The sequence below is a fragment of the Hyperolius riggenbachi genome, chromosome 12 (assembly GCF_040937935.1).
Source record: "Hyperolius riggenbachi isolate aHypRig1 chromosome 12, aHypRig1.pri, whole genome shotgun sequence".
Classification (NCBI taxonomy): Eukaryota; Metazoa; Chordata; class Amphibia; order Anura; family Hyperoliidae; genus Hyperolius; species Hyperolius riggenbachi.
In genome coordinates this window covers 154073522-154091330 of record NC_090657.1, presented here as the reverse complement: position 1 = coordinate 154091330, position 17809 = coordinate 154073522, and the positions used below count along the sequence as shown (strand labels likewise).

At 45.0% G+C, this 17809-nt stretch overlaps 1 protein-coding gene across 1 annotated transcript in view; it reads right to left on the bottom strand.

Moving 5' to 3' along the window:
* LOC137542351 (BPI fold-containing family B member 4-like) overlaps window positions 1-17809 on the bottom strand; it is an 86744-nt gene that overhangs the window by 35987 nt on the left and 32948 nt on the right. The window contains exons 8-10 of the mRNA XM_068264191.1: window positions 17272-17332; window positions 13151-13242; window positions 9306-9491 (exon numbers count right to left, since the gene is read on the bottom strand). Of these exons, the coding sequence (XP_068120292.1) occupies window positions 9306-9491; window positions 13151-13242; window positions 17272-17332 (339 nt within the window). The remainder of the gene's footprint in view (window positions 1-9305; window positions 9492-13150; window positions 13243-17271; window positions 17333-17809) is intronic.

Below are 17809 nucleotides of genomic sequence, written 5' to 3'. Positions count from 1 at the left end.
TTTTGAGGGGCCCATTAGGCATTGCAGGCGTTTTTTTTTTTGTTTTTTTTAAAGTTTTTTCATCCCCGGGGGGCCCGACTTTTATCATTCCCTCACCTCAGCGGGCCCCCCCCCCCCGTTATGCGCGGCGCCGAGCGGGAGATACAGCTATTAATCTACGGGCTGCAGCAGACACTAGAGCTCCAGCCGCCTGTCCACTCCTGTCTCCTCCTCAGCAATACCGCTCTGCACGCACTGAATCAGGAAGTAGTGCAGAGCGGTATTGCTGAGGAGGAGACAGGAGTGGACAGGCGGCTGGAGCTCTAGTGTCTGCTGCAGCCCGGAGACTAATAGCTGTATCTCCCGCTCGGCGCCGCGCATAACAGGAGGGGGGCCCGCCGAGGTGAGGTAGTGATCGGGCCCTCCTCCCAGCCTGAGCAAATAGTCCACCCACCCTCCTGACCAGGTAATCTTATCTTTCACCCTCCCAGACCGACCAGCCCACCCCCCAGGTAATTCTACAGCCCGCCCCCCAGGTAATCCTACAGCCCGCCCCCCAGGTAATCCTACAGCCCGCCCCCCCGGGTAATCCTACAGGCCCCACCAGGTAATTCTACAGCCCCCCCGCCCGGTAATCCTACAGCCCACCCCCAGGTAATTCTACAGCCCCCCCAGGTAATCCTACAGCCCACCCAGACCCAGGTAATCCTATAGCCCACCCACCCACCCCCAGGTAATCCTACAGCTCCCCCTCCCAGGTAATCCTACAGGCCCCCCCAGGTAATTCTACAGCCCCCCCGGTAATCCTACAGCCCACCCCCAGGTAATTCTACAGCCCCCCCCAGGTAATCCTACAGCCCACCCAGACCCAGGTAATCCCACAGCCCACCCACCCACCCTGACCCAGGTATTCCTCCAGCCCACCCACCCAGACCCAGGTATTCCTCCAGCCCACCCACCCACCCAGACCCAGGTATTCCTCCAGCCCACCCACCCAGACCCAGGTAATCCTATAGCCCACCCACCCAGATAATCCTACAGCCCACCCACCCACCCAGACCCAGGTAATCCTACAGCCCACCCAGATCCAGGTAATCCTACAGCCCACCCACCCATTCAGATAATCCTACAGCCCACCCACCCAGATAATCCTACAGTCCACCCACCCAGACCCAGGTAATCTTTCAGCCCACCCTCACCGGTAATCTTTTAGCCCACCCACCCTCATGGGTAATCTTTTGCATCACAGGTTATCTTTTAGCCCACCCACCCTCACAGGTAATATTTTAGCCCACCCACCCTCACAGGTAATTTTATTAGCCCACACACCCACCTACCCTCCCGACCTTTAGAGGAGCTCACACTACTCCTACCATAGTCATAGTTGAATGTCTTATCATATTATTATGTATTTATATAGCTCTGACATCTTCTGCAGCGTTTTACAGAGTACATAGTCACGACACTGACTGTGCTCAGAGGAGCTCACTATCTAATATCTTCTATATGTATAGTAAATAGCGCATCATTTTTTATTAGGAGACAGGGCTTTACTCAAAGTTCCCTGTTGATGTCAACTGCTGAATTAACTGCTGCTAAGTTCATGTACCCGTGGACGTGCGTCATCGCACGTATGATTGCACGTATTTTCTGGGCATATCTGCCGACTTGATTGCACGTATTTTCTGGGCATATCTGCCGACTTGATTGTACGTATTTTCTGGGCATATCTGCCGAAAAGATTGCACGTATTTTCTGGGCATATCTGCCGACATGATTGCACGTATGTTCTGGGCATATCTGCCGACATGATTGCGCGTATTTTCTGGGCATATCTGCCGACATGATTGCACGTATTTTCTGGGCATATCTGCCGACATGATTGCACGTATTTTCTGGGCATATCTGCCAACATCATTGCACGTATTTTCTGGTCATATCTGCCGACATCATTGCACGTATTTTCTGGGCATATCTGCCGACATCATTGCACGTATTTTCTGGGCATATCTGCCGACATGATTGCACGTATCTTCTGGGCATATCTGCCGACATGATTGCACGTATTTTCTGGGCATATCTGCCGACATGATTGCACGTATTTTCTGGGCATATCTGCCGACATGATTGCACGTATTTTCTGGGCATATCTGCCGACATGATTGCACATATTTTCTGGGCATATCTGCCGACATGATTGCACGTATTTTCTGGGCATATCTGCCGACATCATTGCATGTATTTTCTGGGCATATCTGCCGACATCATTGCACGTATTTTCTGGGCATATCTGCCGACATGATTGAATGTATTTTCTGGGCAAATCTGCTCACATTATGTGTATTTTCTTGAGAAAACCTGCACAATTATGTGAATTTTCTGGGGAAAGGGTCACCAAAACTTGGGCCCACTGTCTTTGCGTTGCACTTTTCAAGGGAACCTGAGGTGAGAATAATATTGAGGCTGCCATATTTCTCTCCTTTTAAGCAATACCAGTTGCCTGGTTGCCGTGCTGGTCCTCTGCCTCTTATTCTTTCAACCATAGACCCTGAACAAGCATGCAGCAGGTCAGGGGTTTCTGACAATATTTTCAGAACTGAGAAGATTAAGCTGCATGCTTGTTGCTGGTGTAATTCAGTTTATTACTGCAGCCAAATAGATCAGCAGGGCCGCCAGGCAACTAGTATTGTTTAAAAGGAAATAAATATGGCAGCCTCCATATCACTCTCACCCCGGGATCACTTTAAATTACAGTTAGCTCCGCCCTTATCCGGTCATTGCCACGCCCATTTATGCGCCGCAGGTTCTATCCACACCCGTTTTAGGTTATAGCCACGCCCATTTTTTGCCGCGGCGCGCTTCGCGTGCCGCAGGTCAGGGGGGCCCACAATTGATATTTTGCACAGGGGCCCACTGCTGGCTGTGTCCGCCACTGGTACCTGTAGTTAAAACAGATCTTTTGAAGCCTTTTTTGTGCTGTTTCTGTTGCATTATGTAGATATCCACTGAGTGTGGGATTTTTACCTACAGTATATATTGTACAAGGGAAAGTAAAAAAAAAAATAAAGAAAACATGCCTTTGAATACTGATAAGTATGAACTCATGAATGTAACAGTCTTATCAATTACCCATACCTCCCAATTTTTGGAGATGAGAAAGGACACTTAAGCCATGCCCCTGCCTCACCCCAGATCACACCCCCATCACACCCTTAGTCACGAAAAAATATGTTTTACTCATACCACACTGGTCCTTTCTATACTAGTTCATTTTCCTTCATTTTAACATTTTAAAATTAGTAATATATCAATTTAAAGGATGGGAATAAAGTTTAGAGTCAATCAAACACAATTTTAGTAGAGAAATATACATATTTACATAGAAAAAGGGACAAAGTCCTGAAAGAGGGACAAATGAGGAGGAAAGAGGGACAGAGTGACAGAGTGACAGGGCTCCAAAAGAGGGACTGTCCCTCCAAAAGAGGGACAGTTGGGAGCTATGCAATTACCCATATAAACCTCCTTAAAGAGGAACTGCAAACAAGGGTTTAACATCATCCCACATCAGTAGCTGATACCCCCTTTCCCATGAAAAATCTTTACCTTTTCTTGAATGGATCATCGGGGGTTTGTATAGCTGATATTGTGGTAAAACCCTTCCTACAGTGTGATGTCATGGCCATAGTCCTGACAGTTTCCTCTCTGAGCTCTGTTGTATTGTGGGAAATAACAGCTGTTTTCCAACTGCCAAGTAAAAATTATCTCCCTCTGCGCATGTGTATATCTATAAAAAACAACCTTTTAGCCTCTCGCAATGTTAGGGGGTGTGGTTATATATAATGGCAGTTGGTGCTGTCTGTTTTTTTCTTGTCTGCCAGTAGTAAAGATGATTACATGCAGGTTGATTGTGGAAATCAAACAATATGAACACATTATATGGAGAGTATCAATCATTTCTTGATTTCTAGTCTATTTTTTTTTTAACCTCTCACTTTGCAACGTATTGTAATATTTTTTTCCCTCTTCTCGCTAAAGTTCCTCACTGGCTTTATCGTTCCTTGGGAGAAGAAGCCGGGGCCTACTAGAGTGCTTACCACAGCGCTTTCTGCTGTTGACGAGTCGCTAATGCAAGCCTATACCACTGATTCCCCAGGGGTGATTTGCCAAACTTGCAGCCGCGCAGGACGCAGCATCCCCTAAAATTGCTCCGGAGAGCGCTGGTTGTTATGTACACAAATAGCTATCAAAATCGCTAGTGTCTTTGAAAGCGATTATCTATCTATAGTGGGTCCCAGCCCTTCCTCTGCTCCAGGCCTGTTCCACTTACTTCACCTTGTTATCAGCAGAGATGGCCTGACCGGTTTGACTGCGAACTTATTCGCGCAAACTTCTGTGGTTCGCGTTTGTGGTGAACCGCGAACTATATACGAGTTCGACCCACCCCCTATACTACATCATTAGGGTCAACTTTGACCCTCTACATCACAGTCAGCAGACACAGGGTAGCCAATCAGGCTACACTCCCTCCTGGAGGCCCCCCCTCCCTTATAAAACGTAGGCAGCGTCGGCCATTTCCCTCACTCGTGTGGCTGCAGTAATTAGAGAAGGGAGAGGTTGCTGCAGAGACATTAGGGAAAGCTTAGTTAGGCTCTTGTTAGGCTTGTTAGCTTGCTCATTGCTGATACTTATTGCTAAAAAGCACCCCTCAACAGCTCTTTTGAGAGCTAATGTTGTTCTTGGGATCTATTTTTTTTTGTGTGTCCCACTGACACTTCCATATACAGCCCTGTCAGTCAGTCACAGCTGGCCCTTGGCCCCTTGCTAATTCCTACTGTGCCACTGCAAGGCCCAGCACATTCAGTGCCTACCTTTTCACTGCACGTGTGTGACAGCTGCACATTTGTAATACCAATCACTGCATACCTGTTCATGTTTACTGCACTTGCGTGACAGAAGCTTGCAATGTTATATAGCAGTCACTGCACCTGTTCACAGTAGCCGTGGTTGCAGTAATAAGAGAAGGGAGAGAACCTGCTGACATAGGGAAAGCTTAGTTAGGCTCTTGTGTTAGGCTTGTTAGCTTGCTCCTTGCTGATACTTATTGCTAAAAAGCACTCCTCATCCTCAACTGCTCTTTTGAGAGCTAATGTTGTTCTTGTGATCTATTTTTTTTGTGTTCAGTAGTGCACCTACCTATGTGACTGCAAGCAGTGTTATATTATATACCAGTCAGTCACTGCACCTGTTCACAGTACCTGTGTGTGTGACAGCTGCACATTTGTAATACCAATCACTGCATACCTACCTGTTCAGTGCACCTATCCACGTGAGCGTACGCAGTGTTATATACCACCAGTCACTGCACCTGTTCACGGTACCTGTGTGTGTGACAGCTGCACACTGTATTGATACCAGTCACTGCATACCTGTTCACTGCACCTATGTGACTGCACATTGCATTAGTCAAGTCAGTGCATACCTTTCACTTCATCCCCCCAATATTAGAGATGGCCCGAACCTCCGATTTTTGGTTCATGAACCGCATTTGCGAACTTCCGCAAACGTTCGCGAACATGCAAACTTTTGCGAACCGCAATAGACTTCAACGGGGAGGCGAGCTTTGAAAACTAGAAACATTTATGCTGGCCACAAAAGTGATGGAAAAGATGTTTCAAGGAGTCTAACATCTGAGATTTTGCATGGAGGAGTGGGATACATGCCAAAAGTCCCCGGGAAAAATCAGGATTTGACGCACAGCAGCGTTTTAAGGGCAGAAATCACACTGCATGTTAAATTGGAGGCTTAAAGTACTTTAAAACATCTTTCATGTGTATACATCAATCAGGTAGTGTAATTAGTGTACTGCTTCACACTGACAGACCAAACTCGCTGTGTAACACACCGCAAACAGCTGTTTGTGTAGTGACGGCCGTGCTGGACTAGTGCGCAGTGGCGTAGCTAAGGAGCTGTGGGCCCCGATGCAAGTTTTACTTTGGGGCCCCCCCAAGCACTCTATACATAACAATTGATACGGCGCACCAAAACCTGCTAAGGACAACCACTGTGTCAGAGGTGCAAGAAGGGGATGGGGAACAGTTTGTTAATGATTACCACTATTCAAAGTATCTACAGAAGTGATTATTATGAGCACAGGACCAATAGATAGCTAATACTGTAGTCGAGGGAGGGCCCTTTGGGGCCCCTCTGGCCCAAGGGCCCCGATGCGGTCGCTACCTCTGCACCCCCTATTGCTACGCCCCTGCTAGTGCGCACCATGGCCAGAGTGCAGACCATGGCGGTTTGAAGCCCATATGGTCGGGCTGAGGTAGCTGAATGACAGAACAACGTGTCCAGATGATCGAATTTGGTCTGTCCACAATGAAGCAACAACCTTATCTATTTTCTTGGGTCAGGTGTGCCCCCCAACCCCAGCACACTTATATAGCCGTAGGTCATTGCTTCATTGTGATAGGCAAGCCCCTTCATCGCGGCAAGGCAATGATCATGAAGGGGAATTGACACATGTACATGCCTTTTGTTTTGTTGGTGCAGCTGCAGTGCAGCCAGAAAAATTAGGCAGGCATGTACACGCACCAGAAAAATTATTAAAGTGGCCGCTGCTAGCAGCAGCCTTAAAAATTCAGGAATCCGCCTGGAGTCCTGGTCGACCCTGTTGGTGGTGGCGGAGAAGGCAGTCAAGCAGCCTGCAGGCAGGGGTGCTGTGTGAGGACCGACTTAGTCTTGGGGCCGGCAGTCACACGGCGTGCAAGCAGAGATGCTGTGTTTTGGGACTGACTTAGTCTTCGGGCAGGCTTGAGCGTGCTTTGCAGACCAGGCATCCGTGGTCAGATGGACCCTTGACCCAACGCTGTGTGCCAGAGATATCACCACTTGCCTTTCAACATCACGGTACAGTTTAGGTATCACCTTTTTTGAGAAATAATTGCGGCCTGGTATCTTCCACTGCGGTGTGTGGCTTTGCTTTTGTGTGCTGCTTTTCCTCAGGTGGTCATCCAATTGCAGTTTTTGCTTCGTCATCATGTGCCTTTGTAAGGTAGTTGTCCCTATGCGGGTCTTGGTCTTTCCACGACTCAATTTTTGATGAGGTGATACCCAAACTGTACCGTGATGTTGAAAGGCAAGTGATGTCATCTCTGGCACACAGCGTTGGGTCAAGGGTCCATCTGACCACGTGGTCTGCAAAGCACAGTCAGGCCTGCCCAAAAGTCAGTCCTCACACACAGCATCTCTGCCTGCACGCTGTGTGACCTGTGTGACTGCCTGCCCCAAGATTAAATCGCTCCCCACACAGCATCTCTGCCTGCAGGCCGCTTGACTGCCTTCTCCGCCACCACCAACAGGGCCCAGGACTCCAGGCAGATTCCTGAATTTTTAGGCCGCTGCTAGCAGCGGCCGCTATAATAATTTTTCTGGTGCGTGTACATGCCTGCCTAATTTTTCTGGCTGCACTCGGGCTGCAACAACAAAACAAAAGGCATGTATATGTGTCAATTCCCCTTCGTGATCGTTACCTTGCCGCGGTGTAGGGGCTTGCGTATCACAATGAAGCAATGACCGCCGGCTATATGAAAATGTTGGGGAGCAAACCCAAGATAATAAGGTCGTTGCTTCATTGTGGACAGACCAAATTCGATTAGCTGGACAGTCACTGTTGTTCTGTCATTGAGCTACCTCAGCCCGGCGACCATATGGGCTTGAAAACCGCTATCGCCTGCACTCTGACCATGGTGTGCACCAGTCCAGCACGGCCGTCACTACACAAACAGCTGTTTGCAGTGCATTACACAGTGAGTTTGGTCTGTCAGTGTGAAGCAGACAGTACGCTAATTACACTACCTGAGTGATGTATATACATGCAAGATGTTTTAAAGCACTTTAGGACTCCACTTTAGCATGCACTGTGATTTCTGCCCTTAAAACGCTGCTGTGCGTGAAATTCGGATTTTTCCCAGAGACTTTTGGCATGTATTCCACTCCGCCATGCACAAACCCAGGTGTTAGAACCCTTGAAACATATTTTCCATCACTTTTGTGGCCAGCATAAATGTTTCTAGTTTTCAGAGTTCGCCTCCCCGTTGAAGGTTATTGCGGTTCGAAAAGTTTGCACGAACCAAACTTTTTGCAGAGGTTCGCATTCGAGGTTCGCGAACCTAAAATCGGAGGTCCGAGCCATCTCTAGTTATTAGATGTGAAGCTGTGACTATACAGTGTCCCTCTAAGTGCACACGGTATATTATTAATGCTTGCATTTGTAGAGCTCTTTCCTCCTGTCCTACACCGCCTTTATATCTAATCTGACATGGAGTCCTTCAAATCAGTATAATGCTGGGACTACACGATTCATTTCTGTTGGTCGATTCTCCGCTCGATCGTTTTTGCCGCTCGATTCTGCAGTCGATTCTTTTATCTTCCGCTCGTTTTCCTTATCTTTTTCCATTTACTTCTATCTGTAATCAAGCTGCAAAACGATCGAAAGTGAGATCGGACATGTCGGACATTATCTATCTAACCATCTATTTGCCTCAAAAATGAGCCGTGTATTCCCAGCATAAAACCTTTACTTTGAACTCCCCCAGCACCACACTGTGCCACATAATAGATTATTTCGCTGGAGCATACGTATTGTGAGTAGGGATGCTTATTCAGATTCCACGGAATTAAAATTTACGCATTTCTGATCGGAAAATGGAAATCGCAACTTGGTGATTTTAGCCCGATTACAGAACTCTGAAGCATTGGACCAATCAGAGAATGCAGAATTTTTCCGTAAAAATCGAATAACCGCAGTAATTTTAAACCAATCATAAGAATCTGATTTCCCATTTCCCATTTTTTGTCATTTTTTTGCATTCTCTAATGCAAAAAATGACTAATAAAATACTCCTCTGACATAAAAAAAAAATCAGGAAAAAGGTGAATCGGAAATGGGCATTGGCGGAAATTGGAATTTCTGCGGAATCGGAAATGGGCATTTCCGACAATTCCTTAATGTGAGGGGGAGCTAGAGTACGTGATTCGGCACCGGCCTTGCCCCCACTCTGATGGACGGGTCTATTTCACACACTAGATCCAGGAGGTGGTCAGATCCCACCAGCTCCCTGGCACAGCACACAGAGATCACCCACATCTCCCAACCCACACAACGGATGGGAAAGCCAGTGCTGGGGTGGATGGGGATGTGGGTGGTCTCAGTAATGGTTTGGAAAGGGTAAAGCTAAAGTATTTGCCTTGAATTTAGGAACAGATCTTTTCAAAAGCATGGCTCCATGAAGTCACTTTTTGAATGAATTGTAAAGGTCACTTACATCTCCATCCCTGACTTCAAGATCCATTAGACCTTCTTTCTGCAGAGCAGTGAGTACACAGCCCAGAAAATTGGAAGACAAGACTAGCTGGGATTCTGAGGCTTCCTTCATTGGTGGTAAATAAACTTGTTTAACATTTCCAAGAGGGTAGTCAATCAAGCCTCCACCCAGCTGACTCACTACTGTCTGTGGAAGGCAAAGGAAAGAGTTAATAGATGAACATTATGAGCAATTTTACATTTAAACATATCTATGGTCGTGAAAAAGGTCAATAAAGCATTCTTACTTTCCTCCTCTTTCAGTTTAATTGTATCCTGACCCAAGGGTTAAGTCGGCAACAATGATCTACTCTTCCGCCATTTGTCCTCACCATTCCAACCATTAGTCCAATCATCATTAGATGAGCACAAATTTTGCATAATCGTAATTTCGCATCATAGCTCGCAATTATGATGCAAAATCGTAATGTAAAATTTCAGGAGAATTCGTAATTAATTTCTCTTAAAAACCTTGTCTTGTTCCCATCGTTTTTCTTAAAGGGAACCTTAACTCTAAAAAAAATGAGTTTCACTTACCTGGGGCATCTACCAGCCCCCTGCAGCCATCCTGTTCCCTCGCAGTCACGGCTCCTCCGGTCCCCCGCCAGCTAGTTTCGTTTTTGCCGACTCGGAGTCGGCGGGCCGCCATGTGTACCTTTGCACGCATTTCCGCTGGTGCAGGACATCAACATGTACATTTTTACATGTTGCAGATGCAACGCGTGAAAATGTTTGTGTTAATGTCTGCGATAGCTTCCTGCACTAGCGGGAATGTGTGCAAAGGTACGCATGGCGGCCCGCCGACTCCAAGTCGGCAAAAATGAAACTAGCTGGCAGCGGGGGACCGGAGTAGCCGTGACTGCGAGGGCACAGGATGGCTGCAGGGGGCTGGAAGATGCCCCAGGTAAGTGAAACTCATTTTTTTTAGAGTTAAGGTTCCCTTTAACCACTTGCCGACCGCACGCTTATACCGTGCGTCGGCAAAGTGGCAGCTGCAGGACCAGCGACGCAGTATTGCGTCGCCAGCTGCAGCCTAATTAATCAGGAAGCAGCCGCTCGTACGAGCGGCTGCTTCCTGTCAATTCACGGCGGGGGGCTCCGTGAATAGCCTGCGGGCCGCCGATGGCGGCTCGCAGGCTAAATGTAAACACAAGCGGAAATAATCCGCTTTGTTTACATTTGTACGGCGCTGCTGCGCAGCAGCGCCGTAAGGCAGATCGGCGATCCCCGGCCAATCAGCGGCCGGGGATCGCCGCCATGTGAAAGGGGACGTCCTGTCACTGGCTGCACAGGACGGATAGCGTCCTGTGCAGCCCAGATCTCCCGGGGGTGGCAGGTAGGAGAGGGAGGGGGAGGATTTCGCCGCGGAGGGGGGCTTTGAGGTGCCCCCCCCGCAAAATGCCAGCCAGGAGGAGCGATCAGACCCCCCCTGCACATCATCCCCCTAGTGGGGAAAAAAGGGGGGCGATCTGATCGCTCTGAGTGCCCTTTGATCTGTGCTGGGGGCTGCAGAGCCCACCCAGCACAGATCACCTAAAACAGCGCTGGTCCTTAAGGGGGGGTAAAGGGTGGGTCCTCAAGTGGTTAACATATGTAGCATTTATAATATCATGTAGGGGAGCTTTGCTATTAACCATTAACCACCAAGTCGGCATTAAATTATGTGAAAATGATGTGAAAAATAATATTGCTTGAAATTATGAATGGATTACATGAAATCAGTTGAATGTTCAAATCGTAACTACGTATGCCAATTATTGTGAAACATCACTTAAATTTGACGTAAATGTAATGAGTAGTTTATGATCATCACTACCAATCAAGATAATGGTAGTATTGGCTTTATCATTCAAAACTGTACTAATCCCTAGCTGAACAGAGAAGACGGGACTGGAAAACTGAGGAGGAGGACCACTGGACCAGAACTTCATTTATGCTCCAAGTGCTTCTTGTGGAAACTCTGCATGGGGTCTGGTAGTAGCAAGTAGTTAAAGGACAGGACTGGGCTGGCCATATGAGGTTTCCTCCCTAGATTTGTCCACCTCTAGGCATGTGCCTATGAAGTCTAGAGGGAAATCCATATTTGTCCATGACAGGCATCTTTGTTGAGTGTCCAGTTCCTTCAGTAAAGACTGACTGAAAGAAAACACCTTCCCTTCTCTCCCTGGATTATTGCACATAGGCTTGCATTGTATTGTAGTCTCACATGACTCTACATTATAGAAAGTAGCCTTAAATGCTTAGTACTAATTGCCTGATGTCTATTTAGCCAAGAGTTGTCTATAATTGCATAAAACGTAACCTAGTCCCTGCTGGCTGTTATGTGGTTGGGAAAATGAATATAGACTGCGTGTCCTAGACCCTTCAACAGCAATCAGCAACACATTGATTGCTGTCTGTCAATTGCAGTCAGGTGACGAGTAATTTGCAAGTCCATTGTTTCCAATCACAGCAACATTAGCCTAATCAATTAATCAATTCCCTAGTGAAGATCAAAATGATTTAACACAGAAATACATTTTCCTAAAAAAAATAGAATTACAAATAGACGCACCCACCATTCAGTATGAAAATTGCTACTCTGAGTATAAGGCGTTTTTCAAAGTTTAATCATTTTGGCTGAAGTAGTAGTTATGGTCTTGGTTGCTCTCTGCGTGAGGCAGTTCAGAGCAGGTCAAGAACAGGTTTTTTTGAGGGACAACAACATTTGCTGGAAGAACAATAGAGTGAAGAGGAGTTGAGGCTAGGGAGGCTCACTCTGATAGACAGCTGCTGAGAGGGAGTTATAGGTATTATATCAGTGCCCATTTTCTGAGTGGTGACATGCTGCAGAATGTTAGGAATTATTACTATACATGTAATTAGTGGCTGCCTAGTGTACTAGTGGCTGCATAGTTTACTGGTTAAGGGCTTTGCCTTTGACATGCGAGACCAGGGATTGAATCCTGTCTAGGGTCAGTACCTAGTCAGTAAGAAGTCCTTGGGCAAGACTCCTTAACACTGCAGGAGAACCGCATAGTACAAATGTTAGGATTATATTAGATGAAATGAATTGCTAAAAAAATACTTTCACATTTGTTACCCTTTATAAATATTATGTAGCTTTTTTATAAATATTTCAGTTATAGACCTGCAATAGATGCAGTTTTAGGGTGTCAACAATGTAACTACCATGAGACTGCTCATTGCTTTGGACATGTAGGACGTGGAGTTTAGGAAGTTCCAATTGTGGAATATCTAACAGCTCACATCACTAAGGCTGCGTTCTCTAGTTTCAATCTAAAACTGTTTCCAGCATTCAATTTCATCTACAATCACGCTGACCGTACTTTAGGTAAGCAGTGGCCATTGGCCAACAGTATCACGCTCTGAACAAGCCATGGCTGGAAGCTAGGTGGACACCTCCAGGAGGTGGCATCCACTCAATTGTCTAGTGTACTAACACAAATTTTACAAATATTAATTTTGCAAGAGATTCTGATTTGTTGCTTGTAGGGTACATGCACACACTTGTCACACATGCATGTACTGCCTGCTTGACATGCAGTAAGGAATTACCTAAACTGTAGGGAAACTAAAGATTAATGGACTCTATATCCAGAACCTACAACAGTAGGATCTGGGGCTTTACATCACTATCATAGATACAGTTCGATATATAGTATATAGATCATTTCCATACGGTCTACATCATTTCCTTATGTGCGAACAGCAGAGTAGCATTTTTTGTTTTTGCCTATTTATTTAGATATTCCACTCTGGAATTTTTTTTTCAGCCAAGTCTTAAACAAAAAAATACAAACTTACATTTAAATCCAGCTCAATGAATTGCCCCGTTATGATAGGAAGACTGGATACTGTATACTGAATGCTGCCGAGCAACCCAAGAGGAACAAGTGCTGTATGAAAAGGACAATTAATCACAAAATGTTTCAAGTGGAGCTAAAGTCATGTTAGAATTTACTGAGCAGATAACCTACCCGTCAGTGGCATAGCTAAAGAGCTGTGGGCCCCCGATGCAAGTTTTACATGGGGCCCCCCCAAGCACTCTATACATAACAATTGATACGGCGCACCAAAACCTGCCAATGGCAACTACAGTGTCATAGGTGCAAGAAGGGGATGGGGAACTGTTTGATAATGATTACCAAAGTATCTATAGAAGTGATTATTATGAGCACAGGACCAATAGAGAGCTAATACTGCAGTTGGGGGAGGGCCCTTAAAGGCCCCTATGGCCCAACGGCACCGATGCGGTTGCAACCTCTGCAACCCCTATTGCTATGCCCCTGCTACCCGTGTGTGTGTGTGTGTGTGTGTGTGTGTGTGTGTGTGTGTGTGTGTGTGTGTGTGTGTGTGTGAGAGAGAGAGAGAGAGAGAGAGAGAGAGAGACTGATGACAGAGGGAAGCTCCAGGAAGTCCCTGTAAGCAGATGTCCAAGTACTCATGCAGTGCGAAAAAAGGGGTAGCGTTTAAGGTTAATGCACCTGAGGTGCGAGGGACTTTAAACAATTATACATACCTGGGGCTTCCTCTAGCCCCCTCCAGGCTGATTGTTCCCTCGCCCTGCACTACCTGAATCCTCCCTAATTCAGCCCAGAAAGTCCTTCATTCGGGGCCAGTCCGATCAGGCACAGTTCCGTGGCCGGGAGCGTTTTGCACCTGCGTAGTAGTAGTGCGAAGGTGCAGGACACTCCCAGCAACTGAAGCGCGATGGGGTGTGTGAGCGGCTGGGAACACGCATGTGCAGTATGCCCCAGACCGAAGAACTTTCCGGGCCAAATTGCAGAGGATCCAGGCGGCACAGGAGGGCGGCGAGGGAGCGATCAGCCTGGAGGGGGCTGGAGGAAACCACAGGTATGTATGATTTTTCTTACATCCCCTCGTCGCAAGCCCCAGGTATGTATAATTTTTCTTAAATCCCCCCGTCGCAAGCCCCCAGGTATGTATAATTTTTCTTAAATCCCCCCCATTGCAAGTTCCCTTTATCAGTCGTGGGAGGGTTCAGCTTGAGAATAGGCTTAGGTTTAACTGTAGTAAAATATCAGTATTTTTTTTTCCACTTGAACATTCTACTACCGGATTTTCTGATCCACCAAATTTCCAGGCAATTTTTTTTATGTATGTCCCTAAATGCCCCTCTGGATCTAGGCAGTGGTGTTGGTGTTGAAATAAAAATGTATTGTTTGAGTTGGATCACAGAAAAGTGAATACTGCTTGTATTTCCACTTCTATGTTTAGCTGTTTATTTACCTCTCCCCTTTTCCTCCAATAATATCTGCTTTTTAGAACTCGTTTACACTTTTCTAATTGCAAAACGCAATCACAAACGCACTGCAATTTCATTGTGATTTTTACAATTTTTTCTGCGATTTTTGTTTGCGATTTTCATATGATTTTAGGAACAGAAGAACAAATATTTCAAAACTGCAGCAGGAGCAACATTTGCGATGAGGCAAAACTGAATTATACTAGTATAAAAGGACTCCTACGATTCAAATTCTTTGCAGATGTCCATGTGTTTTGTAATTCGCAAACAATTGGAAGCAGATTGATTAACACACCAAATCAAGTGTAGTGTAAAAAATGCATTCATGTGTTTTTATGGAGTGCTGATGATGGATGTCGACACCAACAGAAACCCTTCTGCACTTCAATGGAATTCTTATTCAAATTTAACCCAACCATTGGAACTCCGTTGGCCAAATCTGAACAAATCTGAGGCAAATTCAACTAATGCGACTAGGCAGGCACCTATCGATCACATTCTGTGTACATCTCAGGTCAATGTGCAGTAAAACCTTATCAGCAGAGAAAGGTTGTGTTTACTTCCGCGTGTCGCTGTGCGCTGCGTTGCTGAATGTGAACGCGCTGCACCTTAAATTGTACAGACCACATTATCCAAACCCACTTTCTACAATGTGTTTCTGAATAATGTATATGAGAGAAAAAAAGGATGGTGGGCAGGCACTCAGTATGAAGCAGTACAGTGGAGACCCTTCCAAGCTATCAGCAGGTGTTGAGACGGCAGAAGTGTGCTCAAAGCTCAAGAAATTTGCACTGCAAAAGTAGGAGAGGGAAACAGGCTTGGCACTACTAATGACATTTATTTCCAGTCAAGTACATTCAAAAGTCCATTAACAAAAGCATGTTTATACATGTGTATACTTATCATGGCTGGCTGGCAGTGTGCTTGGATAGCAGTGGGTGCTGGTGGTGCACGGCCTGACGACCGTTTCACTGTGCTATGATTCTTCTGAGGCTCTTTGTGCATGTACAGCCTCAGAAGAGAGCCTTAGAGGAAGCAAAGCACATCGAAACGGTCGTCAGGCCATGTACCACTGGCACCCACTGCTATCCCAGCACACCACCAGCCAGCCATGATAAGTATACACATGCATTTGTCAATGGACATTTGAATGTCTTGTACTTGTCTGGCAATAAATGTCATTAGTAGCGCCAAGCTGGTTTCCCTCTTTTAATAAAAAAGGTAACATGCTCATTAGAACATGCAGAGTGCCTATTGTGTTTTGCCCGTGCTGTAGCAAGAGTGTCACGCAACATGCATAATGTGAACTTCTCCAAAATTAGAGGAATCTTACTCTTTCTTTACACATTATGTAAACTTGGTTTGTGGGCAAGTGACAACACACCTATTTTCTATGTGCCCAACTTTCTTGGTGGAATCACAAGAGATTCGCAAGGAATGTACTGTATAAGTTAAATATAGTAATCATGATTAAAATTAGCACTAATCCCAAATGTAATAATATATCATGTTTTTCATGAGCTTGGTAAGCTCATGGGAAATTCATCTTTGAGTTGACAATAGTCACATGTGTTTACACTCAAATGAACATATTACACCTCAGATATGATGAAAAGACTTTTTGTGATGTTCTATAATCCAGATTAAAATGATGAATAAATGCCAGGATGCATACTAGCTTAGTTGGACGTTACCCTGTTAAAACAACTACACAAAGAGCTTTATTATTACAGTAGGTAAGTACTTTAATATGACGATAATATGTGAAATAGGACTTTTATATTGTATTTTCAAATGACTATTTAAATATATTGGTATATATTCCTTAGCTTTGCTTCATTGTCTCTGCTGCTGATTTTTCAAAATCTAATGGAAATACATTGGTGCTGGAGTTCTTAAGATATTATTCCTATGTTTTTTTTCAGTTATTTATGGGGCAGGTCATTAAATCCCTTATTAAGCAAAGATTCACAAAAAGCAAGAAAATAATTTATTTTAGTGCAAACATTTGCTAAAAATGTTAAAATCACCAACTTATTACAAAATTATTTCGGATAACATTTTTACTCGAAAGTCAAATTTTAGGCGCAAAAAGAATATTGGCATTTTCGCTCATCACTAATCTTGAATCCCACCTGGCAATTGCAGTTGTCGTGCCATACAAAGCCAAAAGGATGCCTTTTGGTAGTCCTTCAGTTTAGTAAATCAGACCCACACTTTAGAAAAATGATTTTTGACTAAGAATTTGATACGTGCGTTTACTGGAAACTGGCTGCTTGAAACTTTTGGCTCTACTTAACTAAGCTCTTTGCTGTTGAAACAATGCATTGCAACAGCAATGTTAGAGCACAGGTGTCGAACTCCAGGCCTGGAGGGCCAGATCCATGCCAGTGTTTAGGATGGACTGAGAAAGAGAGGAATGTTTTCTACCTGATGGACCACACCTACCCTGATTCAGACCCATCAATTAATTTGAGCTGTGTAAAAAATGTGTGAGGACCTCGACCCTCGAAGGACCGGTTTGACATCCATGTGTTAGAGGGACACCCACTATACACACCTTTTCCACTGTACCAAGAAAAAAATATTAGGGTACTCCTTAAACTAATAATTGAACTTATTACAATAATCAACACACAGCTTTGTATACTGAACTTACAGTTCACCGATATTAGAAGACCATTGACCAGATCGAGTACTACATTTACCACTGGACATAGCTGTAGAATAAAACCAATCACATGTTCAGTTACTTAATTTCAACTGAATTTCCATTTATATCACATTTCTATGCTCTCTAGCAATATTTGAATGTCTTATATTTCAAGAAGAGATTCCCTATGACTAGAGATTGTCAATGACATGCACATCATTTCGAGTTGATGCAGCATCATGCAAATTTTATTTGCAAATTTATGTTGTTTGAAAATGAACCAATCAAATCCTGCTGAAGTAAAATTTCGATTGGTCCATTTTCAAGCTGCATACATATGCATACCAAATTTGCATAATCCTACATCAACTCAAAATTATTTGCAGCTCATTGGCTATCCCTACTTATGACTTCATAACCTAATGTCACGTTTACTGCAATGGGGTGAGATGTCTCACAATTTTCACCAACAGCAAAAGACAGTATTTATTTATCAATGTTCAGAGCTGCTGTGTACCTCCTCTGGTGCGCTAAAAATTCTGAT